This window comes from Drosophila nasuta, chromosome X, assembly GCF_023558535.2.
Source record: "Drosophila nasuta strain 15112-1781.00 chromosome X, ASM2355853v1, whole genome shotgun sequence".
NCBI lineage: Eukaryota > Metazoa > Arthropoda > Insecta > Diptera > Drosophilidae > Drosophila > Drosophila nasuta.
Window position 1 is genome coordinate 19206853 of NC_083459.1, and position 27904 is coordinate 19234756.

General features: G+C 37.6%; 1 protein-coding gene across 6 annotated transcripts; it reads left to right on the forward strand.

Annotated features, from left to right (window-relative positions):
• Window positions 1-1109: 1109 nt before the first annotated feature.
• LOC132795788 (inositol hexakisphosphate and diphosphoinositol-pentakisphosphate kinase) lies at window positions 1110-27469 on the forward strand. Of its 6 annotated transcripts, none has more exons than XM_060806678.1 (15): window positions 2478-2770; window positions 2940-2995; window positions 8265-8697; window positions 8764-9006; window positions 10322-10820; window positions 12743-13014; window positions 13060-13243; window positions 13312-13509; window positions 14371-15391; window positions 15463-15838; window positions 19358-21115; window positions 23351-23812; window positions 24486-24558; window positions 24623-24881; window positions 26312-27469. In XM_060806678.1, exons 1-15 carry the CDS (start codon window positions 2506-2508, stop codon window positions 27305-27307), a joined length of 7095 nt encoding a protein of 2364 aa, XP_060662661.1. In that variant the 5' UTR covers window positions 2478-2505; the 3' UTR covers window positions 27308-27469. The 6 variants fall into 6 exon arrangements, with proteins under 6 accessions (XP_060662663.1, XP_060662664.1, XP_060662665.1 ...); XM_060806679.1 differs by having other exon boundaries at window positions 13075-13243; XM_060806680.1 differs by lacking the exons at window positions 2478-2770; window positions 2940-2995 and adding an exon at window positions 1110-1835.
• Window positions 27470-27904: the final 435 nt, after the last annotated feature.

The window sequence follows — 27904 nt, forward strand, 5'->3', positions numbered from 1 at the left end:
TAAATAAATATACATACATATACATATGTATATGTATACAAAATACAAATACAAATACATACAATTACAAATTATGTATTCTACACACATACATATACATATATATACAATACATATACACGAGCATGTGTATGTTTAATTCAAGAAATTCGATTCGATTTCGAAACTCGAAGTCGTCTTCATCATATGCAACAAGTAATTGAAGTAAAAACTAAATGTAATCAATTTATCTTATGTATATTAAGCAACCACACACCTCTCCCCCCCTCTCCCAAAAAAAACCCCTTTTCAGACCCTTGAAACAATTCCCAACCCTACCCAAAAAAAAAAAGATTAAAAAAACAGCACCCCTAGCCCCTAATATTATTAGTAATGGTCTGAAGAAAATGTTCGAGGAATCATAACTTTATTGGGCAAAAAACACCTAAAAAAAAATAATAATTAATTAATTACATACAACACACAAATACATAATTATGTACGAGTATGTTTACAATGCGAATGATATCTATGTAATTAAACAAAAACACTTTTAAACAATCAACAGCGTTTTATTGTTTTTCCTCTTAGTAAATGTAAAAAAAGTTGGATGTGCATCTGCAAAAATATGGTCTACAAATTATCATTAACTTGATTGACATTTAAAAATAAATTGGAAGTAAGAAAATGTTTTATACATATAATGCAATTTCAAATTATTTGAATTTCACGTTGCGCGCCTTATCAATTACGTCAATCGATACAAACTACGTAAAGCTTGTAGCGAATTAAATACCAACAATACGAATATTAGGGCAAATTGTTGACGTACCAGTAAATCTACTGCAGTATTTATTTCAGCATAAAACTTGAATGCGTATGAAAGCGTATATATTTTATGAAATTTGATCAGAGAATAAACAAACGACAACAACTATACTTGACAAATATAAACGCAAATAAAAAGCTTTTTAAATTGGCGCCAATTTTGAAATCCCTACTAAATAGTGGCAATTTTCTGTATATTTCTTTTTCTCGTATAAAAAGTATATTTTGGTAAATGTTGCTTATGGTCACACTGCGACAAATAAAACAGCCGTAAGAAAGCTCTCTTTTTTAAGAAACAAAAGTCTGAATCCAACTCAAAACGAAAAAGTTTGCTTAAGAAAATTTTAAAAAAAATGCGTAATTAATATTATTTGCTTGCAAGCAATAATAATGTTTGTTTGGTGCAAAAAGTTTGCCACCTCTAGTTGTGCAGGTTGCATGTGGTCGTGTGTGTGACCGAAACATTGTTGTTGCAATCTTTCGTAATACGCGAATTATGTTGTTGATAGTATATAAAAATAAATAAATAATAACGCGTCAACGGTGAAAAGCGAAGGACAAACAAAATAGAAGCGCGCGCAACTTCTGCAGTTATTTCGGGAGTGATTGAAAAAGCAAAATTCACATAACAAATAAATTGAACACATTTATTTCAAGTGCCCTCGTTCCCGGTATCCCAATAAATAGCCCCGTGTCCGTGTGTGTGTGTTTCTGTTCGTGTAATCATAATGTAAAAATATAATCGTCGCTTGCTAAATTCCATTTTGTTTTTTTATTATTTTGCATTAACCCAGCAAAACAAAACTAACAAAAACCCACGCAAAAGAAAAAAAAAAACCAAACTACGCATCGGCATGTCGTACACAGAGCTGGAGTCGGGATATCAGGACTTGCGTCAATCAACGCAGAGCAGCGTCGGCGCTTCCCAACTGCAGCAGCAGCAGCAGCATCATCATCAGCATACGCAGCAGCAGCCGTTGACGGCGCACTCGCATCGCGTGGGCTTCTATTTGGGCCACGATGGCAATGTATGCAATAGCACATCAATTATTAATACATACATATGTACATACATTAATACATACATATACTTACATTTGACGCCTCCTCAAAACATAATTTTAACTCTTTGCCTTACATTGCTGTCTCTCTCTCTCTCTCGCTTTTGCTCGTTCTGCTTTTAGAGGACGACGCTGTTCAAAATCAATATATTTCATACGGTTGGTTTGTTGTTGTTTTTGTGCGGTTGACCCTGACTTTGTGTCGTTTTCGCTGCTCTCCCAGAACAGCTGACTACAACATGCACTCTTTCGCTCTCCTGCTCTCTTGCAATTTTTGAGCTTTTGCTTGAGCTTTTTGTTGTTGTTATTGCTGTGCTTATGCTTGCCAAAGAGAGTCAAAGCATTGAGTCAAAGTTGTTGTTGTTGCTGCGACAAATTGGGCAACTCATAAAAACTTGCACAAAAAGTTTTCGCGGCTGATTCCAGGCGTCAATCAACAAACAACATTCTGTTCTCACTGTTGAACGCGCGCGCTCTCTCTTTTATTTTTATTTTTATTTTGTGTGTGGCGCTCTCCCCCAAAAAAAAATACTAATAACAAAATTAAACGCGTGCAGCGACGGTTCCCAATAACCAAACAATATGTTTGCAATGTTTAGAGAGGTATATTACATTTAGTACCACATAAAAAGTAATAATGGGCAATAGTTTTGACAAATTCGCGGGTGGCAACAATTACAATACTAATGCCAACACGTGTCGCGGCTGGAGCAGACGTCGGCGACGTCGCCTCACAGCAGCAGCAACACCATCAGCAGTAGCAGCAGCAGCAGCGTCATCAGCTGCTACCTCGCTCCCCTCATCGGTGTTGGCGCCCACGGACGTTGCATTGGGCTGCAATGCGAACAACAACTCACGACGCTGTCTGCTGACACATGTCAGCTCAACTCCCAATTTGGGTGGTGCGTGAGTGTGCTATGTGTGTGTGTGTGTGTGTGCGAGAGAGCTTAAGTGCGTGCGTGTGTGTGTGTGCGTGTGCGTGTGATTGCCAGCTGTGTTGCTCACTCATTTCGCACCGTTCGCTCTCTCTCTCTCTCTCTCTCTATCTGACTCTCTCTGTTCTTCCCGCAGAGACAACAACTTCCAATGACGCACTGGAGCCGCGCTCATCATCATTCTCTTATGCGGTGAACACTTTTTTGAACTGAATATTTACGTTGCGTTTATTGTTTAATTACGGATTGAGATTATTGGCTGCGTTGCTTACCGTTTTGTTATTGTTTTTTTGGTTCTTCTTTTTTTTACCTTTTTTTGATTGTGCATTTTTTCTACACATTTTAATTGCTTGCGCATTTGTTTGCTCATTTGGCGCAACGCCTAATTAATTTTTTTCGGCTCGATGTCGCTTGATTATCTTGTTTGCTTACAATTAGGGCTCAGAATGTCCGGCCAAGCATTTTCGCTCTCTCACGTTACTAAATTCAGTTGCCAAATTGCCGTTGTTCGACTTGCTTCACATTCTATATATATATATATAAATGTATATATATGGTTCCTCAGCTCATTTCGATATTTGCGGTAAGCTTAAGCAGTTGCATTTCGCTCTAGGACTTGAATATCCTGCTAACGTAACTTCTTACGTCATATAACGTAACGCTGTGAATTGCATTTAAAGTTCCTTTAAGTCAGCAAAAAAGTGTTGCATACTTTTCAGTGCCGTGCATAAATCAAGTATACGTCGTTTGACTGTTGAACTCTCTTTTTTTTTAGTACACAAAAAATCCAAATTTACTATTTGGCAGTTTTAAAAATATATTTAACGTGTTTTTTTTTGGATTGTGTAAATATTTTTATGCTTTTTTGTTAATTTATAATTTGTGAAAAGTGCTTCAACTAAAAAATGATCATTGGCTGTGTTCATGTTTGTTTTCTGAAAGCAAAGTTCGAAACAATTTGAAAATTCAGGCACTTAATAAATAAAACATTTTGTTTACATCTATTAAATTCATCAGCTTTTTGCTTTAAAGGTTTATTTAAATAGCATAAATTTTGATTTCATTATATGACATTTGAAATGTACTTTTTTTAAGTTTTTAAATCGATTCGAAATTTTGTATCGATGAAAAACATAACTGAAAGTAGTTCAATTTTATGCTTCTTATTCCAACTATCTGATTAATAATTTATTTGAAGGTCAGCTGAGTTTTTGATTTACTCTGAAAAAACTTAATTTGTAATTGTAATAATGGCATTTATGCACTCTAATTAAAAATTTGTCGAGTTAGGGTGCGTGTTCATTGTATCAGGTGTGCACTGTACCTGCATTGGGCAATTGGTGTTGCACCTGTTGAATTTGGCATGCGTCAGGAATGTGACAAACTGTTTCGGCTCCCTTGAGATTATTCCCTTAAAGCTATTTCAGCTGGAATGCTTATCGTAATGAGCAATGTTCTGTAATGATTTACGTTCTTAATTACTCCACTGTTCCATCTCTATTATTAGTTGTTCTCTCGCTCTCTTTGTCTCTCTCTCTCTCTCTTGCTCTTGCTCTCTGGTGGCAACCGGACGTATATGTTACGCGTATTTAAGTTGTCGGCGTCGGCGTCGTAGTCTTTGTCGTTGTCGTTGTCGCTGTCAACAAAGATAACGTATTTAAACAATTGCAAACAAAGAGTACAATAAGCAATCCCAACAACAACAACAGCAAGTGCTGTTGCGCCTTTGGCTTTGTCTTCAGACCAGATGAGAGCGAGCAAGAAAAAGAGAGAGAGAGAGAAGGGTAGAGCAAGAGTAATTAGCATGATCTACACTGAGAAGACTAGACCGATTGGCGAGTGTTCAAAGCGACGCAGCTCGCTCCAATGACGTTGACGCTACGCTTCGATTCGGCTCGCTATCGCTTGAGATGGCAGCGTGACACGTTTCTCAATACTATCGTATTGTGTACTATCGTTTAAATGCTGTCCATTTAGTACTATCGTTTAATTTAGTGATGAAACTACGTTTTAACTCTATTTTGCTAAATGAAATCGAGATATTTATAGGATATGTTTGATGATCTTAAATTGAAATTTTATAAACTGCTAATTTATTTGGTGTATGTTGTGTATATGGGTTTACTTAACAGCTGTTGAAATACTTTCAAAGTTTTCATATTTTGTTGTTAAAACTCCTTTGAAGTTTCCATATTTTATTGTTGCCATTTTTTCACAGTTTCCATACTTTGAGCTTAAATATTTCAGAGACTTATTGAAATTGTTGAAAATTCTGACAATTTAAAACAAATTGCATCTTTTTTAAATGAAGTATTGGAACTTATGTTTATTTGTTATTATTTTACTCTCAAAATTTTCATATTTTGTTGTTAAAATTCCTTTTAAGTTTCCATACTTTATTGTTGACATTTTTTCAAAGTTTTCACATATTTGAGCTTAAATATTTCAGAGACTTATTGAAATTGTTAAAAATTCTGACAATTTAGAACAAATTGCATCTTTTGAAATGTTCTATTGGAACTTATGTTTATTTGTTATTATTTTTACTCTGCACTGATGACAAATAAACATAGCACAAATTATTTAATATTTCGACTATACAATTATTGAAATTTGATGCGATATATTTGTCGTGTCGTGTCTTGGATCGTGCCTCAACCTCTTGCACATCTCTAATGCGGATCGGAGCATGGCTGATAGCCGATAGCCCCGTAGTCACAGTCGCTGCCGTGCCGTGTCGTGGCTCACTCGTGTGTTCAGTTTAGTTTGTGTTGCGGTGCTACCCAAAAATAATAACAAAATAAAAACAAAACAATAAAACAACAACAACAACAGCAAGCACAACACAACAATTATAGAAGCGCAATTGTTGTTATTGGAATTTATGCATGTGCTATTAAGCGCAAATAACAACGAAAATAAATTGTGTAAAAAATTTGTGCATTACGATAACAACTCAAAAGTCTTAAAGACTTTTTTGTTTTCTGTTTTGTGCATGGAGTGGACATGGTTCAAGGACTGGTGGCGTCTCAAAAAGCTCCGTTCGCGCCATCAGCGACACAAAAAGAAACTCGAAGCAGCTGCTGCTGCTGCTGCAGCCAGCAGCAACAACGATGCCACACACGAGCAGCCAGAGCAGCAAAATTCATTGGCCATCGGCAAGGAAGAGCGTCGTCATAGTTTGGATGCGCATACGCCGAGTAGACGGCGAGGACGCGATCGTCAAGTTCGCAATCGGTTGAGACAACGACGCGCGCAAAGTGTCGATGCTAAGGAACAATTGCCAACACCTGTGGGGGGCAGAAGAATGTCAGGGCAGGATGAAGGGGAGGATGAAGAGGAGGGGGGATGATGGCGAGTATGGGCCATTCAATGTTAGCGATTATATGGATTATGATTATCGCAATGCCAACGGCGATGGCAACAACGACGGCGACGACGATGAGAGCGACGATTTTTGCTTCTGTGACGAGTGTCTCAATGTAAGGTGGTCGTCAGCTTCTTATCGTGTTCTCTCTCTCCCTCTCTCTCTCTCTCTCTCTGTATGTGTGTGTGTGTGTTTGTGTGTGGGGGAGGAGCTGTGACTATGGCCTAAAATAAGTATTACCTGTTAATCGTTTGTGTCAACGACGTCAAACAACAAACAACAAAAATTGTATATTGCATATACGACGACAGTTGCTAATTGAAATGTCAAATGAACCGAAAATCGTAACGTTTTTGTGAGCTACGCTTGAGCTGCTTTTTGAACCAGCAAATGGATCGATTTTTTGTTTAGCTTTAACCGTTTCGAGCCGGTTCGAGTTTCAGCAACTGTTTCAAACAACTTCAAAATTCAATTGTCAATTTCAAATTCACTTTTTGTTAGTTTCTATTGCCTTTGAGTTAACAGATTTATTATTTGTAAATGTTCAAATCATATCGATTTTTTTAGCTTTAACCGTTTCGAACCGCTTCGAAATGTTTCAAAATTCTTCAATATTCAATTGTCAATTTCAAAATCACTTTTTATTAGTTTCTATTGGTTTTTAATTTAGGATTGTTAAAGTTTGCTTAACAGATTTCTATTTTACTATATTTTTAAATGTTCAAATCATATCGATTTTGTTAGCTTTAACCGTTTCGAACCGTTTCGAGTTTCAGCAACCGTTTTAAACTGCTTTAATATTCAATTTTCAATTTCAAATTCAATTTCTATTAGCTTCTATTCCATTTAAAGTTGCGATTGTTTAAATTTGTTTAACAGCCTACTATTTTACTATATTTGTAAATGTTCAAATCAGATCGATTTCGCTAGCTTTAACCGGTTCGAATTTCAGAAACCGTTTCAAACTACTTCAAAATTCAATTAGCAAATTCAAATTAACTTTTTATTGGTTTCCCTTGCCTATTAATTTACAATTGTTTAAACTGTTTCAAACCTGTTTAAAATTCTGCTATTTTACTATATTTATAAATGTTCAACTCTGACTTTGAGTTACTGCCAACTAAATTATTTTAGAACTCTGTTTCATCGTTGCAATTTCATTTCTTTAACTACTATTTGCTGAACTCGCTCCAAACCAGTTTTAGTGGAAAATCAATTTCAACAGACAGGAAATTTAAATAATTTTATAATTGATTTCAATTGTGTTAACTCAAGTATGCAATTGAATGCGGGAAATACAATTTCATTTTGCATTTAGATTCACAAAGTCTTTTACCAATTTAAACTCGATTCAATCAGGCAATGGGAAATTCTCTTTTCCGTTACAAAACAAAACCGTTTCAAATGGGTTTTTACTAACTGCCAGTTGATTATTTAATATCGTATTTTATTTCGTTACTTTAGCTAAATAAAATTTAAACTTAATACTCTAATAAAAATGGCAAATCTTTAATTCAATTTGTTCGCTTTATAATTGCTTCAAATAATTATCTGACATATAGACAAATCTGCACTTAAAAAGCATTTTTGTCAATAATTTGTTTATACGATTATTGCTACTGACAGCCTCAAATTGATTTATTTCTCATTCAAGTTGTTGTTTTTTTTGAATAATTGTTTAACTTAATAACATTTGTTCTACATTTTTCATCGACAGACTTTGCATTTGATGTTCACATTATTTAGAGATGCAATTAATATAAAGATATTAATAACATTCGTTTATAATAACAGCGCGAAAGCAAAGTTTACGTTGTATTTAATTTAAATGGCAAACTTTAGGATTTATGCAATGTTTGCTCGAAGGTGTGAGAAGAGTTTTAATGAAGTTCAAGGGAAATGAAATATTATTTCCCTACTGGGTATAGATCTTTTGGTTTACTGACATTCCCAAGGCACTCGACAAATCAAACATCAATTTCGACTAACACAAATTGTTCAAAATTTGATATTGATATTTATACAGTTGTCTTAAATTTGATTATTATTAATTGAGAGTATCGCAAAAACCAAAAACCATTTGCTTATTTAAAGGGTGACACGGACTTTGGCGATAGCAATGACGGAATGGATTCGGATACGAGCACATCGTCCAGCAACAGCAAACAAGTCGTTGTTGGCATCTGTGCGATGGCCAAAAAGACACAATCGAAGCCAATGAAGGAGATCCTCACACGGCTCGGCGAATTCGAATTCATCAAACTGGTGACATTCGAGGAGAATGTGATATTGCGTGAACCGGTTCAAAATTGGCCCATCTGCGATTGCCTCGTCTCGTTCCACTCAAAGGGATTCCCCCTGGAGAAGGCCATCGAGTATGCGCAGCTTCGCAATCCGTTTGTGTTGAACAATCTGCATATGCAGTACGATATTCAGGACAGAAGACGCGTCTATGCCATACTGGAGAAGGAGGGCATTGAGATACCTCGCTATGCTGTCCTCGATCGTGATTCACCCGATCCAAAGCGTGAGTTGATCTCGAAATTATTTGAAAGTTAAAGTTGTAAGTTAATGTGTTTTCATATCGGTTTAGATCATGAACTCATCGAGTCGGAGGATCATGTGGAGGTCAATGGCATCACGTTCAATAAGCCATTTGTGGAGAAACCCGTTTCGGCCGAGGATCACAATATCTACATCTATTATCCGACATCCGCCGGTGGCGGCAGTCAGCGTTTGTTTCGCAAAATCGGTAGTCGGAGTAGCGTCTATTCGCCGGAGTCGCGGGTACGCAAAACGGGCTCGTTCATCTATGAGGACTTTATGCCCACCGATGGTATGCTTACAACTTGTTGCTCCTCTCTCTCTCTCTCCCTCCCTCCTCATTATGCTCTCCCGCCGCCACTCTTTCGTTCTCGTTCTCGCTCTCGTCACTGCTCTTTTTTTTTGCACTGCGCTCTCTTTATCAGCTCCAGTTACCTGGACTAAGTAATCCTGCAATTCCCCCTCCCCAAAGAACTTCCAACCCCTTTCCCAGTTTCCCTATCACGTACTGCGCTCAAAATGTGTGTTGTTATAGTGTATATATATCGGTTATCGGTGCAAAAGTGCAACAAATTAATGCTTTAGCTTTTTCTGAAACTGTTGCTCAATTACTTAAATTTAATTTACATAAAATGTATTGCATAGTTGTTCACTTTATTGTTAAATGAAAAGTTTTTAGCTTTCTTTGAAATATGTAAAATGTGATTTATGTACGTATTTCACAATACGAAACTTAAGCGTAATTGTGTAAAATGCAAACTTGAATCAATTGCTTAAATCAATGAAGAAATAGTTGCTTAAAGTTTGAATGTAATTTACAGTTTTGCAAAATAGTTTCTTAGTAGCTTCTCAAGCATTTCACTTGCAATTCCTTTAGCTTCAAATGGCTAAATAAATTTTTTTTAAATAATCGAAATATAGTTTTGTAAATGCATAATACAAAGTCGTATCAAATAATTGAGATCAATATTGCGAACACTTAAAGCCAACAGTTTGTAAACAACAGTTGCGTATAATATAATAATATATTTGTTATTACCATTTTCTATTTTATTTGTAAAATGCAAAACTACTTATTTGGAAAATATTTTATGAGAAGTCTTTTATGCAGCTTCATATTGCTTATAACATTGTACAAAATGTGTTTAGATCTGTTTGACACAATTTTGTACAAACACAGCCTTTAGTTTGCTTTTGAAATACACTTCCTTGAGCTTCTTTTAATTGCTTATAAAATGAAAAACAAAGTTGGTTAATTAACTCGTTCTTTACATTTCTGCAATACATATTTTGCACTTAACATCCTTAAATTCTTGCTACACTCATGCACCTAACCGACATATGAACTACAGCTACATATGTTTATTGGAAATATCCCAAGCATAAGCCATAATCTGTATATATATATATATTCGTTTAACCATTATGAACATTGTCTTGCGTCTCGCCCGCCCGCCCGATCGTTGCTCGCTGCTCGCCGCTCTCTCTCTCATCTTACCCAAAAAAAAAAAAAAAAAAAGAAAACTAGAAAAGAAAAAAAGACAAACAAAAGCAAACAGTGGCCGCCAGTCGAACGCACTGAATCCAGCATTACCTTTACAACTTAGTATACTTTTCAGGCACGGACGTGAAGGTCTACACCGTGGGACCCGATTATGCACACGCCGAGGCTCGCAAGAGTCCCGCTCTGGATGGCAAGGTGGAACGCGACAGCGAGGGCAAAGAGATACGCTATCCGGTTATATTGAATCACTCGGAGAAGCTGATATCGCGCAAAGTGTGCTTGGCATTTAAGCAAACCGTTTGCGGCTTCGATTTGCTGCGTGCCAATGGCAAGAGTTATGTCTGCGATGTGAATGGCTTCAGTTTTGTGAAGAACTCGAACAAGTATTACGATGATTGCGCCAAGATCTTGGGCAACATGATACTCCGCGAATTGACACCGACATTGCACATTCCGTGGTCGGTGCCATTCCAGCTCGATGATCCGCCCATTGTGCCAACCACGTTTGGCAAAATGATGGAACTGCGTTGCGTTGTCGCCGTCATCCGGCATGGCGATCGCACGCCCAAGCAGAAGATGAAGGTTGAGGTGCGACATCCCAAGTGAGTAGTAATGCGTGCAAAGCAACTTGAAAACGGTGCATGCATCAGCTTACCAAGCTTAATAACATCAAGTTTTAGTGGGCTGAGTTTGTTCTCTTCGTACCCCAAATTGCGCTTAGCGGCCACACGGTACTCGCTTAGCGGCCATAAGTTACTTGCTTAAAGGATCTATTATTCAGATAAAGTGAAAACGGTGCATGCATCAGCTTACCAAGCTTAATAACATCAAGTTTTAGTGGGCTGTGTTTGTTCTCTTCGTACCCCAAATTGCGCTTAGCGGCCACACTTTACTCGCTTAGCGGCCATAAGTTATTTACTTAAAGGCTATATTATTGAGACAAATTTAAAGCTGTTTGCATGAGCTTACCAAGCTTAATAACATCAAGTTTTAGTGGGCTGAGTTTGTTCTCTTCGTACCCCAAATTGCGCTTAGCGGCCACACGGTACTCGCTTAGCGGCCATAAGTTACTTGCTTAAGGGCTCTATTATTCAGATAAATTGAAAGCTCTTTTGCATGAGCTTACCAAGCTTAATTACATAAAGTTTTAGTGGGCTGAGTTTGTTCTCTTCGTACCCCAAATTGCGCTTAGCGGCCACACGTTACTCGCTTAGCGGCCATAAGTTATTTACTTAACGGCTATATTATTGAGACAAATTTAAAGCTGTTTGCATGAGCTTATCAAGCGTAATAACGTCAACTTTTAGTGGGCTGAGTTTGTTTTCGTCGTATTTATTACCCAAATTGCGCTTAGCGGCCGCACGTTACTCGCTTAGCAGCCTTAAGTTACTTGCTTAAAGTATCTATTATTCAGATTAAGTGAAAAAGGTTTTGCATGAGCATACTAAGCTTAATAACATCAACTTTTAGTAGGCTGTTATTGTTTTCGTCGTATTTATTACCCAAATTGCGCTTAGCGGTCACACTTTACTCGCTTAGCCGCCATAAGTTACTTGCTTAAAGGTCACTCTCCAAATACAAATTAACGCAAGCTAAGAATTGGCAACTTAATTGACGTTGCTTCACTTTTAACATTCTTTCGCTTAGTTGCCACTCCTTTATCCGTCTCAAGTTGTGGTCGTTAAGCGAGGTATTACTACATTATTGAGACACAAATTGAACAAGTTTTAAAAGGCTGTTATTGTTTTCGTCGTATTTATTACCAAAATTGCGCTTAGCGGCATCCTTGCTCACTTAGTGGCCAAACCTGAAAAGAAAAAGCAATAAATTTAAGCATTGATATTCTTGATGCTTCATAGTAAATTAAGGTTGCTTCATTTGACATACTTTCTTATAGCATTCAATTTTTCGATGGGTTTTATTAGTTGTCGCTAAGCGAGACATTGTTGTATTATTAATAATCTGCTTTAATTGCCTTGACTGTGTGTCTGGCTGTCTGTCCGAGAAGTTATCGCCATAAATTAGATTGAAGTGTGTTATTAATATCAAAAATTGTTTTAGAATAAAAAAAGTTATATTCATAGAAAATTAAATAATAAACCTTTAATTATTTACAAAGTTTTTATGTAATTAATAATAATGAACAAACGAGGATATAAAACAATAGGATTAACCCTTTTTTCAAGCAATTTGCAATATTTTTAGAAACTTGCACACCAAATATGTGAACAACTTATTTTCTTTTGTCAACATTTCTAAAACTTATTTTTAATGATCTATTTATCGAGGATATAAGATAATTGGCTGTTAATATTTTAATTGCAATTCATTTATAATATTTTCAGAACTTTGCATGTTGAGCAACGAAAATTATAAACTATGGTTTATTTTTATTGCAAACTTTTTAAATAACTTTAGAGAATATATAATATAATCACACTTAAATATATTGTTTATTATATTTATAGAATGTTTTGTATATTTACAATTATTTTATTTTGAAATGGTGTTTTTAACTTTGCAGATTCTTCGAAATCTTTGAGAAATACGATGGCTACAAGCTCGGCCACGTGAAGCTGAAGCGACCAAAGCAACTGCAAGAGATACTCGACATAGCGCGTTTTCTGCTCAGCGAGATCCATACGAAGGCGCATGCGGAGATCGAGGAGAAGGAGAGCAAGCTGGAGCAGCTGAAGAATGTGCTCGAGATGTATGGACACTTTTCGGGAATCAATCGCAAGGTGCAAATGAAATATCAGCCAAAGGGGCGACCACGTGGCTCCAGCTCCGATGATGGTGAGTAGTTGTGCATTGCTTTAACGAAGCTAACCACACGCTAAGTCCTATCCGTTTCAGTTGAGACGCCAGCGGAGCCATCGCTCGTCCTCATCCTCAAGTGGGGCGGCGAATTGACGCCGGCGGGTCGCATTCAGGCCGAGGAACTGGGTCGCATCTTTCGCTGCATGTATCCGGGCGGTCAAGGACGCTCCGATTATTCGGGCACTCAAGGCTTGGGACTGCTGCGGTGCGTAGTTGACTTTCTGTCAAACACTGTACTCCATTTCATATTCATTACTATTTTCTCCATTCCAGTTTGCACTCGACATTTCGACACGACCTTAAGATTTATGCGTCGGACGAGGGCCGAGTGCAAATGACAGCCGCTGCCTTTGCCAAGGGTTTGCTCGCCTTGGAGGGCGAATTGACCCCCATTCTGGTGCAGATGGTCAAGAGCGCCAACACGAATGGACTGCTGGACAACGATTGCGATTCCAGCAAGTATCAAAATCTGTGAGTAACTTCATTCCATTCAATAATAGAGTAATTATTGTTCAAGAATTTACGGGGGCATCTAAACAACTTATTAGTAAATAAATTGACAATTTAAAGATTCCTGAGAATTTCATTGTAATCGGATACAAGTTGTAAAAGTTATTTAAGGAAAACTTACGCCTACTGCAATGTGATCTGTTTTAGCTGACAATCTGGTATATTTTGACCTTTGTGGTATATTTTTAATGTAGTACTTCAACGATATGCCAAATATATAATATTTAGTATTATTACAGTGCATTATTTGGTATATTTTTAGAATAATACCGCATTGTGAGGCTTTACTTACTTTACAATTTTTCATAATTGAAGTTCATTGGGCCAAATAATGCTAGAAAAGTAACTTTCAATCAGAGAACTGAATAAAGGTTTTATGCATTTACTGTAAAGCAAATAATAATTTATGGTATATATACAATTGAAAAGTTGAAGGGATAATATTTTACATTAAATATTCAGTATTTTGTATTATAGATACGCCACTGGAAAGTTTCCTTTTTTGTTATTAAATTAAGCTACTATAAAATATGCACAAATTATGTTTTTCAAATGAAGCTTAAGTTGTAATTTTTAATCTACACTTTATATTTAGCGAATTTAGTGAACAATAAATAATTGATTATATTATTAGATTCACATTTATTAAATGAATTTCACATTTACAATGTTTAGCAATGTGTTGGCAATAATCTTAAGCATTTTTATACTTTATAAGATTACAAAAATGTTGAAATTGGATATATGTTTCTGTAAATCAATTGTAATTTGTTTTTTCTTCAAAAATGCAATACTAATTTTGTTTTCTTCTCCTTTTTGCAGTGCCAAGGGTCGGCTGCACGAGCTGATGCAGAACGATCGCGAGTTTACGCCCGAGGATCGCGAGCTGATCAATCCATGCAAAAGTAAATCGATAACCCAGGCGCTGGACTTTGTGAAGAATCCGGTGGACTGTTGCCATCATGTGCATCTGTTGATACGCGAGCTGCTACACATAATCAGCATTAAAAAGGACGATCCGAAGACCAAGGATGCGATATTGTATCACGGCGAGACATGGGATCTGATGCGATGCCGTTGGGAGAAGATCGAAAAGGATTTCAGCACAAAATCAAAACTATTCGATATCTCGAAGATACCCGATATCTATGATTGCATCAAATACGATCTGCAGCACAATCAGCATACGCTGCAATACGATCAGGCCGAGGAGCTCTATATCTATGCGAAGAATCTGGCCGATATAGTTATACCCCAGGAGTACGGTCTAACGCCACAGGAGAAACTGGCCATTGGCCAGGGCATTTGTTCGCCGCTGTTGCGCAAAATCAAAGGCGATCTGCAGCGCAACATCGATGAGGTCGAGGATGAGTTTATGAATCGCTTGAATCCGCATTACAGTCACGGCGTCGCCAGTCCGCAGCGACATGTCCGCACTCGTCTCTACTTCACCAGCGAATCGCATGTGCATTCGCTGTTGACGGTGCTGCGCTATGGGGGATTGTTGAATGTGGTCACCGATGAGCAGTGGCGTCGGGCCATGGACTACATCTCGATGGTGTCGGAGCTGAATTATATGTCACAGATTGTCATTATGCTGTACGAGGATCCCACCAAGGATCCCAGCTCCGAGGAGCGCTTCCATGTCGAGCTCCACTTCAGTCCGGGCGTCAATTGTTGTGTGCAAAAGAATCTGCCACCGGGTCCAGGCTTTCGGCCCCATTCGCATGGCGACAACTCGTGCAGCGTCAGCTTGCAGTCCAGCGACGAGACGAATCCGTCGCGCATCGAGGAGGAGAACGATTATGGGTCAAACGATGAGCAGCAGAGCAAGAAACGCGCCGTAAACTTGAATAATATTTCTAATTGATTTGAATGTTAACATTCTATCATCTCTATCTCTCTTTGTTGTAGTGCAATCAACGGAATTCGTCGGGCAACTCGTTTGGCTTCAATCGCTTGGAGTTGCGCAGCAAACAGCTCAAATCGAAACCAATTCCAATTGGTGCTCATCACACGGTTAGTGGCCATGAGGCAATGGATTTGGCCAAGCGCCTCAACGAGGAACTTGCCTCGCAGCAGCAGCAGCAGCAACAGCAACTGCAACTGCAACAAAATAACCAACAGCTGCAACACCATCAGCATCAACAGCAACATCAGCAGCAGCAACAGTCATCCCAATTGCGTCCCATCAGTCCGGATATGCGTTCTGTGAGTCCGGATTGTGAGCCGCGTTCGCGGAGCTTTGAGCAGCGTGGATCACCGTCGGCCAATCGGGGCAAGGAGGCGGGTATGTATGGCTTGTGGCTGCAACGTCTGTGCCATCAACAACAACAACAACATCTACTACTACTACTACTACTATTACTACTGATAGCATCATCAGTTCAACTGATGGCGGCTAAGTTAGCCAACAATTTTCTCTCCCAATTTCAATTTCAAAACGAAACTCTTTTTACTATTTAATTGTTGATTTTGCTGCTATACTCGTATATATTTATATCATTATTTTTTTTCTTGATCGTTATTTTATCGATTCAATTCCGTTCACCTAAGTTTCTTTTTATTTTTTTTGTTATTGTCGCAAATCTCGAATTGGTTTTAACAAATCACACACAAAACACTCTCACACACACACATGCTCAACAACTCAACAAAAATTGGCTTATCAAAACTAACTTGGCTATCTGTTATAATCATTGTGCGTTTCTCTCACATCTTTTATTAAATTTACACACCCTTTTTTTTGTTTTTTTCTTTATGATTTGTTCTTGATTTTGTTCTTGCATGCGAATATTGTGTGCGAGTTTTACCATAAACAAAGTATATAAGCGAAAACTCTTTTTCTAACTCCTCCAAAGCGAAACGCCTGTAACAAGAGAAGCCACAGCTCCAAAAAAAAAAAAAGAAAAAAACATTCCTTGAATATTCTCCACCTCAAAGAACGTCTCCCAACGACCAACCTTAGACTTTTTGTTAGTTTCTTCATTAAATTTTCTTTTGTTGTTCATTTATTTCTTTTGATTTTTGACATTTTTTTCTTTAAAATTTGCATTATTTTTTAATTAAGTTGTTATATTTCGTTTTTTTTTTCGGTTATTTTGATTATGTCTCTAATCTGCTCAGCGCTAAATTCAAAGTACTCTATATTTTTATTCCATTTACAAGAAAATCGTTACAACAACCACAAAATAAAACTGAGCCCAACATTTTTGATTTTCATTCTTTCCACACCAACAAGAAATAAGAAAAAAAAAGAAAAGAAAAACTCAATCCGAATTTTTTTTGTATGCGCTTTGTAGCTCATTCGAGGGCTTTCAAAAACGCTGTGATATATGTACATATATAAATATAAGGTTTTTGTTTGTTTTTTTTTTGGGAAATTCATGAAAATCGATAGGCATCTGGCCGCGGAATCCCGTGTACTTGGCAATGCAATGCAGCCCCTTCTCTATTCTTTGAGCACCCAACCATCAACCAACCTCCCCCCCCTTTGAAAATGCCGAAATACCTTCCTTGAGAATAAGAATAAAACCGAAATATCAGCTCAACAGCTGATCGTTAGCAAATGTTGCCACGCCTCCCAAAAGGCGTTCGATTAATTGTTGTTGAGACATTTGCTGACGTTCAGCTGTTGTTGGTTTAACTTCCTTCTCTCTCTCTCTCTCTGTCTCTCTTGCTCTGTCTGTCTCTGTGTGTGTCTCTTTCTATTTGTTTGTCTATCTCTCTCTCTCTGGACTCTGTTTTGCTGCGTCTGTCTCTCTCTCACTCTTTCTATCAAAATATATGTTTAATGCATGTGAAAAAGAAGGAAAAAAAGGAAAAAACAACACAATTGTTAACATAATTTGTTTGTTTTTGGTTTTTTTTTTTTTATCTATATATATTGAGCAAATTTGTGTGAACATTGTTAACTGCCTAAAAAAAAGTGTTCATTGTTTCTTGTTTGTTGTTCGTTCCGTTGTGTTGTTGTTTGTTTTTGTTGTGTGCGCTCCAAAAATGTTTTTCCCTCACGAGAACCAAGACTAACTATAACTATAACTATAACTATAATAATTCTACTTAACAATTACCGAGTATTATTATTATTAGTATTAATTGCCTTCAACGCCGCGACACTAACTTGAAACGCCAAAAACTAACTGGACCAATTGTTTTGCCTGCCTGCTGTGTTTATTCTCAATCGCCGCCGACGCTCGACACAATCTTCGCAACGCTCCAACAACGCATTATCTTGTCTATATACATATACTATATCATTTATAAAGTACTACATTAAATATGTACAGAAAGTTGGCATAGTTCTGCTTAAATGAATCGCTTGAAATGATTCGAATCATTTCATTAGTTAGTTTACTTAAATTAGAGTCCATAGAACAATTGTTTATTAATTCTTGCAGTGTTTTAATTGAATTCTCTCCTGAAGTTAACAAAATAATAATAATGAATTCCCCTATTAACCCAGAAAATAGTAAAACAAATCTCATCCAATTCGAAATCGAATCTAAAAAAAAAAGATAGGAAGTTAACTTACAATATAATATGATTTGATTTTTCATTCAAAATAATTTACGTAAATTACATTATATCAAAAAAGAATTGCTTACAAAATCTCGCAATGATCTCATTGGATTTTCACTTGAGGAATCGATTATAGGAATTCACTTAAGCAATAGCGAATTTAATAAAATAAAAAGAAAAACAACTTTTTAAATAAGTTTTGGCATCTTTGAAATTGCTATTAGATAGTTTTCTTCAATTATTTAATATTTTTTAAAGTTCTGAAGTTTACCAAATAAAGATAAGAAACTTTCCCATTAACCCAAGAAATAGAAAAGAAAAATGTAATAATTCTAAAATAAATTTCCAAATAGACATCTAACTAATATAAAAATGTCATTTGGCATCATCATTTTTATTATTAGGCACTTTATTTGATCAGTTCCTTAAATAATTTTAGACAGTGATTGAATTTTTCAATTGCTTAAAATTAACAAAAATAGCAAACGCGAATTTATTTAATCTAAAATGAACTGAGGTATATGTAGCTACAAATTTTATTATCATAGTAAAGCTATTCATACAAAAACATGCAAGAGGATTTTAGACTAATTTTGTTAAAATTTGAATAAGCTAATGTAATTTTCTAAAATGTGTAAACAGAATGCATGTGTGAAGTTGCTTTTAATATCGACTAATTTAGACAATACTGAAGTTTAAGAACGTGACGTTGTGACTGTCATGTGTTTAAATTATGTTAATAATTTGTATTGAGGATTCAATATTTTGAAAATATTAACAATAATGTTGAATAGAGAAAATATCCAAAGGCTGTAGTAGATTTATTTTGGAAACAACGAAAGCTTAACATGGTTGTATTGGAAGAGCAACGATTACAAGACATTCAGCTCTGAATGCAAGAAAAGATTATTTAAAAATTACTTTAAATTAATATAAAATTAGGTATGAATGTATGTACTATATAGATGTATGTATGTATGTATGTGTGCAGGATGCTTGCAGGATGCGTTCAGTTTTCGGCTTGAGCCGAAGACACCGTGTTTCTCCACTTTCATTTTCTCAACTTTCCAACTTTTTATATGAGTATTTTTTCGGCTAATTAGTTTTCTGTTTGTATACTCTACGACCGTACACACACCTACACACACACACACACTTGCACACACACACTACTGCACACACACACGCACATTCGATTGGCTGATCTCGGACGGAAATCAAAATCATACACGAATTTGTTCCTCCCTCCATTTGTGTTTGCGCTTAACTAACTCCAAAACGCGTTCAGCGACGGCGGCCACAACCTTCGATGAGATAGCCAATGCGCGTGTGGGCCTGGGCGTGGGCGTGGCCAGGGGCAAGAGGGGCGGCATCGATAGCAGCAGTCAACGCGCCTCGCTGCAAATACGCGTCACCGATCGCTTGTCCTTCTTCAAAATCGATTCGTCCACCAACGAATTGCCACTGTCCGACATTGATTTCTCCCTCACCCCCGGCACACCCGGACAATGTGCCACAGCAAGTGGCTCACCGTTGGCGCAATGTGGCACGGCACGTTCATCGGCGGGTCACAAGCGTCACACGATGCTGAGCATGCGTCGCATGATCAGCGGTGAGGAGGGTGAATTTGAGGGTTTGCCACCGTTGCAACAGTTGCAACAAATCTCACCGATGGCCACGAACGAGCGACCGATGAGCTGCAATTGCAGCAACAGTTTGTCCTTTCCGCTGGCCACTGCGCATGCGCACTCTAAGAGTCTCATGCAGCTGACGCCGCCGCCAGCGACAACAGCAACAACAACAACAACAACGGTTGAAGTTGCCTCTTCGGTCAATCGCAGTTCAGCGATTGCTGTGCGCATGGCGAGCAGTTTCGATGATGATTTTCAGCTGTCAAGCTCAGCGCCCGCGTTGCTTTTGAGCGGCGAGTTCGGTCAGCGTTCGACGTCGTTCAACAACAACAGCAACCGGGAGCAACCACGCACGTTGCAACCACAAAATAAGAGCAGCAACAGTGCGAACAATTCGCCCACAGCGTCAACGCTGCGGCTGTGCATGGACATGGAGACGCGTCAGCTGGAGCGCGGACAGCAGCGCAAGGCGACAAGTCATTCGTGTGGTCAGCTATCGATAGCGATTGCCGCCACGTCATCGTTATCGGCGCCGGTGCAATGCGAGAATCCGTTTCGCTTTGGTTTTGCATCATCAGCAGCGGCAACAACTTGTGTGGCTGCAGCTGCAACTGTTGCTGCTGGCAACACATTTGTCAGCTGCTTTGCTCCAATAGCAGAACATGTGCCAGCCACGCCCACGCCGGTAGCGACGCCCACATTGGTGTACAACATACCGACAGTGTTGATAACAGCAACAGCCGCAACAGTGACGAGCAATGCGGCAGCGAGTGCAGCAATTGCAACTGACACAACTGACGCAACTGACAGCAACAGCAAGGCAACAACAGCAATCACAACAGCAACCACAACAACAACAACAACAATTGTAGCTTTGTCTTCTATCACAACAACAATCACAACAACAACAACAACAGCAACAGCAATGTCTCCTAATCAACCTTGTACTAACCAATTCAAACCAATTGATCCTTCCTCAATTGACGCACAACAACAACCACAACACGATATCATCGACAACATTATACAAACGAACAATACGAATACCACAAAAACAAACACTACTATGAACAACAACAACAACAACTACTACAACAACAACAACATCACAACAACAACGACAACAACAACAACCACAACCCCGTCTTGTTGTTGTACCAATACAATCGCCACAGATAGCAACGTTTCGGTGTCGGTATCGGCATCGGTAGTATCATCATCGGCCAATTCGTCCACATCGTCGCGTCGCCAAAGACACAGTATTGCCGGCCAGATGTCCTATATGAAAATGTTGGGTTTCGGTGGTTTTAGCAAAAAGATGGCGACCAGCGCGAATAGCCTTTTCAGCACAGCGGTCATCAGCGGCAGCTCATCGGCGCCCAATCTACGCGACATGATACCGGTATCATCATCCGGTGAGTACACAACACACACTTTCACACACTTTCACACACCCCCCACACTCCCCACACTCCCCATACTCCCACACACACACACAACCCAACAACAAAACACACAACTACAATCAAACCAAATACAACAAATCGATTCCCAAACCTCATACAGCTGCAAATATTGGGGAAGTGTTGAACATGCACTTCGATTCCCCAAATGCTGACCAAGTTCCAAGATTCAAATCCTAACTCTTGTGTTTCACTTTTCAAATACTAAGCAACTAGCGAGCAGTAAGCTTAAATACATTTGCAGAGATATTAGCAAAGAATAGCACTTTCATTTGGCATTTAGAAATTTGTATTTAATGGTTAGATTCGAGATTTTTACTTACTCATGTAAGCAATTAAGATTTAAGCAAATATACCTCAACATTTTTCAGTATTTTTTAGTATATTGGCTTAGTATATTTAAATTATAATACCGCACACTGTTTTGCATATCTTGAGACCGGACAACGGTATTTATCAGTATTTACGGTATATTATTTCGGTATATTAATATACCGAAAATGCTGATAAATACTATTCTCAAGAAAAGATAAACAGTGTGGGGTTTTATAATTTAAATAAACCAATATACTAAAAAAATACTGAAAAATGTAATTGTATATTTGGTATATGTATATTTGGTATATTGATATTACAAATACTCAATGTCGCGTATAAATAGCAAAACAAGCAAAAAACAACATTAATAATCATAAATTTATAAAGTAGTTAAAGATTTAATTAAAATTGGAATAAAATCTCCGACATTCTTTCAATTCATTTTCAACAGTTAAGTTCCTTTTTTGTTGTCATTATTTGATCAATTTAGCTTGTTTTATAAATATACCAAATCAATATACCAATAAAATGCTAAACAACGTTTCTGAGAGCAATTGACATTGTAAGTTCGTTGCCTAAGTCTTTTGTTTAGTTCATTTCGAACTCTAAAATCAAAAAGAACATTTTTCTCGGTAAACTTTCATATTTATAAAGTGTGTAAATAACTAAAATCTCTGCAAACGTTTAACATAAATCCCAAATTTCAGATACGCTATAAACTTTTAAATTTCTTAACAATTGCTGCCAAAGCCAATATGTAGAAGGAAACTGAAAAAGAGTAGAATAATATTTAGTTACGTGAATGAAGAAAACTATTTTTCCCATCGCATAAAAGAATGTTTGAAATCAAAAGTGAAAAAGTGTAGAGTAATAGTTATGTGAATCAACAAAATAGTTTTTAGTGTAAAGTAATGCTCGCATTCGCAAAATCGATTGCTATAGTAAAAGACTAATTAATGTATCACAAATCAGTTTTGACATTAAAGTGGTTTGCGAGTCGTTAAAGTTAATTCAAACTAAAAAGATAAGTATATAATGAAATTTAATTGATTTTAAAATTTGTTGTATGTGTGACAATTAAACTAACTAAATATGTATGTAGAGTAATGGAAAAACAAGTAATTTAAATATTAAAATGAAAATAGTAGTTAAAAAAGTTTAAGCAAATAACGTTACGATGAAAATTGATAGAAAGTTAGATAGTTTGTGAACATTTGTTAATTGAATTAACATTCTTACATGTGCATAGTCTAAACTTAAAAAATTGTTAACAATACATATATGTAGCTAGTTGTTCATTGAATTTAAAATGTATACGAAAAAATGATTAAATAACCTAAAGGGAAATTTTATAAAATATCTGTATTTATGCACAATATGAGATAAAAAGATTGAAATGCAATTTATAACCCAACATTTTTAGAAAAAATCCAAAAATATGTTAATGAACATTAAAAAATACTAGTGACACTTGTAGTTTCAGCACAGTTGTAGATTACTTTTATAGATTCTGTGTTACATCACCAAAAGTCCAAAAAGTTCGAAATAGAAAAATGAAAAATTCTTCTTCAAAGCACTGCAGTCAATAACCAATAAATAGAATGTGGCGCTGTGTATTTAACTGTGAAACGATTTCCAACTACCATTTTCCATGCTCCAATATCTCCACTTTCCACTCTCTCCACTCTCCACTCTTCATTAATCCACACGCTCTTCTTCCTTACTCTGTTTTTTTCTTTAACTTACAAATAAATGCATTTATTTCACGACTTTTTTGTTCTCTTAACTTATGTGTGTCTCTCTGTGTGTGTGTGTGTGCGCGTATGTGTGTGCATCGTTGCCACTGCACACCGCCTGCAACGTTTTTAGGATTCGGTGATGTGCCGCCGATACGACCACTGGAGACTCTGCACAATGCGCTGTCGCTGCGCAAGCTGGACAGCTTTCTGCAGGACATGATCCTTGCGCAGATCTTTAAGACGCCGACGGGCTCACCGCCACGCGTCCACGATGCCACTGGCGCCAATGCATCCTCATCGCTGGCCACAACAACGAGCAACACACCATCCGTCGACAACATGACGGCTGTCTCCTCAATGATTGTGCGTCACGATCAGCATCAGCAGCAGCATCAACAAGTTGCAGGTCGTCGTGCAGAGTTGCAAACGACTGGCGGCAGTGAGACGCATGCCACACGTCGCAAGATGGTCTCCTTGTGTGAGAATGCCATGGAAGAGAATGTCCACGAAGTGAAGCTGGAGGATGAAGTGCAGAAGTTGCAACAGCAACAGCAACAGCAATCGTCGAAGAAAGAGCGTAAGTTGCAAAAGCGTAAGTCATTTGTCGCTTGGCGCAGCTGAATATTTTGAATCTCCACCGCCTCCGCTCTTAACACGCCCCCCCACCACCCCCCACAACTAAGATCATCTTCCATCGAACTGCATGCAGCATAAAAATTCCAAATTTCATTTTCTAATTGTTGATTTGATTTCCGTTGTTTTCTTTTTTTCTTTCTTTAATTTGCAGTGAATTAAATCATCAGTTGTGTTTGCATCATATACTATATACTATATATATTTCTATAGCGTCAATTGATTTAAGAGATATGAGTTTATCAGTTTTTGCTTCGAGAAAGAAACAAATTTTGTAATTTACTTAAGCATATATCGGAATAAAGAAATTACTTGAATACACTTGCGCACATTCACGCGTGTTCTCTCTCTCTCTCAGTCTCAGTCTCTGTCTCTCTCTTTCTATTTCTCTCACTATGTTGTTGCTCTCTCTTTCTTTTTGTATATATATCGCACGCATCTCTATTTCTATGGCTCTCTATTTTATGGTTTTTGCCTATTTTGGCTGCTGACAAGAAGCTTCAGCTTCAGCTTGTCTATCTCTCTCTCTTCATCCATTCAATACTTTAAACTAATCGAAATCGAAATCGAATAACAAACTAACAATCTGAACAATCTGAACCATCTGAACTACTAAACAAATTGCAAACAAGTTTGGCAAGTGCAACAGGATTACGATGAGGACAACGACGATGAACCGCTCGAGAATGCAGCTAAACTAAGCAGGTAATACAAATAAATAAATTCAATTCAATTTCTCACTTGCTAAATTCTGTCTTATTTTTCTTAGCCTTGCTGTCGACATTGTCATGATCGAGGAGACGGATGTGGACGAGCAGCGCACAGCGTTTGAGCCCATGAATCAGGATACGTTGCAAACGGATGCAGCTGCCGTGGCTCCCAATGCCAACGCCAACATCTTTCTCAGCGTCTGCGATGAGCCAGAGCCCACAAGCAGCGCTTGCCTCACGCCCGTCAGCTGTGGCATGGATCTCGATCTCGATCTGAGCATGGTGGCCAACAAGGGCTCCATGACGCTGTCCGTGGATGTGAGTGATTGGTTTAGCATTCAGATATTTCATTCGACTAGGAAACAAAGCAGACCCAAGGGTGTCGCTGGCTTACAAAATTATGTTGATCCAAATTTATGGTTATTATACTTTTTTTTATTCTCGAGGAATCTCTTAAACTTCTTTCTATTAACAGCTTTCCCACACACACATTTTTAGACTAGAACTTTATACTATAAATATACGCAAATATCCTTCGGTATATTTTAGTATTTTGTTAGTATACTAAAAGCTTTCTCACACATACGTGTTTAGTCTACAACTTTTACTATACAGATTGGTAGTTAAAAAGCGTTCGGTATTTTTTTGATATTTTTTGTAGTATGTTAAATGCTTTTCCACACACTAGTCTACAACTTTATATTATAGATATACATAGGTAGTTAAGTAGCCTTCGGTAAATTTTAGTATTTTTTCACTATAGTAAAAGCTAAAATTTTACAGACTACAATTTTATGCTATACATATACAATACCGTTTTACAATAATAAGCTTTTGTAAAGATAGCTTAAAGGGTGTTCTATTCAAGTTCGATATATTTTACTATTTCTCCAGTATATTAACACACATTTTTAGTCTACAACTTTATACTATATATAAAGTCAGTTATAGACAGTCAAAAATCATTTAGAAATTTGGTATATTGTATGAATAATATCGCACTGTTTTGCTTTCATTGAAAATATAGGCAATATACATATAATATATGTACATATATAGCCTTCAGAATATTTTAAATTTTTTCAGAATATATATTAATATATATGTATATATATATATATATATATATATATATATATATATATATATATATGTATATATGTATATGTAGGCAGCTTAATAACCTTCAGTATATTTTAGTATTATTTTCGGTATATTGACTTGGTATATTTTATGAATAATATCGCATTGTTTTGTTTATATTGAAAAAAAAATATATAGGCAGTTAAATAAACTTTAGTATATTTTAGTATTTTTTGGTATATTGATTTGGTATATTTTATGAATTATACCGCACTGTTTTGCTTCTATTAAATATAGGCCGTTAAATAGACTTAAGTATATGTTAGTATTATTTTTGGTATATTTATTTGGTATATTTTATGATTGATACATCACCTTACCATATTTGCTTCTATTGGAAATGAGTAGCGTTGCTTTCACAGCTAAACGCATATCTAGATATTATGTACGCAGCTATTATATAAAACAATTGCAAGGTATTGAAAGCGCTAACGAATTGTTGTTTAATTCATTAAACGCGTTTAAACAAGTCAAATTTGATTTAATCTTAATAAATTTCAAATAGGCAGTTCAAGTTCAGGCAAACTTTTTGTAAATACATACTTTAATTTGAAATTCACAGTTTTGTAACCCTAAAATTCACTTACATTCCGCTTCGTTCGCAGGGCTTCGATGACGATGAGGAGGCGACTCTGTCGGCGGCAACGACGCCCTCGCTGCCACCGGATGCAACGGAGCCGAAGCTGGAGATGTGCTACTGCTGTCCGACGCACGCCGAACAACCGCCGGAGGTGGCCAGCGATGATCCCAAATACTGCTTTGCGCTGCCCGTGCACATCACCCAAGCATCGCCTGAGCACACACGGCCGAGTGTGCGACGCGCCCACGATCCGATCTCGCCACGGATGCAGAAGCAGATCAGTTTGTTCGAATGCGGGGGCGGCGGAGGGGCAGAAGCGCTGCGTGCCTCAATCAATTTGCCAGCGGCAGCGCAGCAGCTGCGACAGGATGCGCGTTTGCGTAAATTCGAGAATCTCACTCAATCCACGTCGAATTCGAATTTCCCCTTCGAGAGTAATACGCTGAAGCGTGTGCCGTTGGTCAGCACCAAGGATGACTATGCGAATGTTTCGCACACACAGAGTTGCATCAATCTGAAGAGCAGCGGTGCTGGTTCCGGTTCCGGTTCACTAGGCTACGGTTCACCGCAGCATCAACGCGAGAGCAAGGACAAGGATAAGGAGAAGGAACGTTTGCCCACAACGCTGGCAAACACACCGAACTACAATCGTTTGCCCAATGCTTTGTCCGTTTGCTGTTCGCTGGACATCGATGCTGGCTGCAGCAGCACAGCAACATCAACAGCAGCAGGAGGAGGAGGCGGAGGCGGAGGAGCTGCTCCCACACAAACTGTGCCATCTGCTTCATCTGCTTCACCTGCTGCACCGCATCCGGGGGCACTCATTGTGAAGGAGCGTTTCATTGAGCCACCGAAGCGTGGCATTGTGCGTGGCTATCATGGGAAAACGCAATCGATGGATGCCGATTTTCTGTTCAACGAGTTTCTATTGCTGCCGGCCATGGCGCCGCAGCTGGACGATGATCTCGATGTGGAGCAGATGGAACAAGCCACGGATGCTGCATTGCCATCGCCCAAATAAATGTTGTTTAATCTATCCCTAATAACACGTATACGGTTACTAAACAAACTCAATATGTACATTTCTTATTGAAATCTGTCTTAAGCTCATCACTTGCAAACAATTTCCTCGTTGTTGTTTTCTGAAATAAAGATCTCTATTTTTCTGTCTTATGCAAACGTATTTTAAAAAGTTGTTTTGTAATTGAAAAGGATCAATGAGAATCATCACGATGAGGATGATGATAAAACTCATCACTTGAAAGTTAAAAGTTGTTCTGCTAGAAAACGAATTTCTAGTTAAAATCGATTTCTCAATGATCATGAAGCACATCATTTGAATAATTCTGAAATAAAAGTTTCTATTCTGGTGGAATACGGATTTGTCGTTAAAATTGATTACTCAAAAATTGATGATGTTGAGGCTGATCGCTTGAAGTTCTATCCTATGCAAAAGTCTACTAAAATTGTTCTATAATTGAAATGGATTACTTATCATGCTGTTGATGATGAAGCTGATCACTTGAAAGTATATTTCAAAGTTGTTCAGCTAGATTACTCAATGATGATCATCATGATGTTGAAGTAAAGATCTCTATTTCTCTGTCTTATGCAAAAG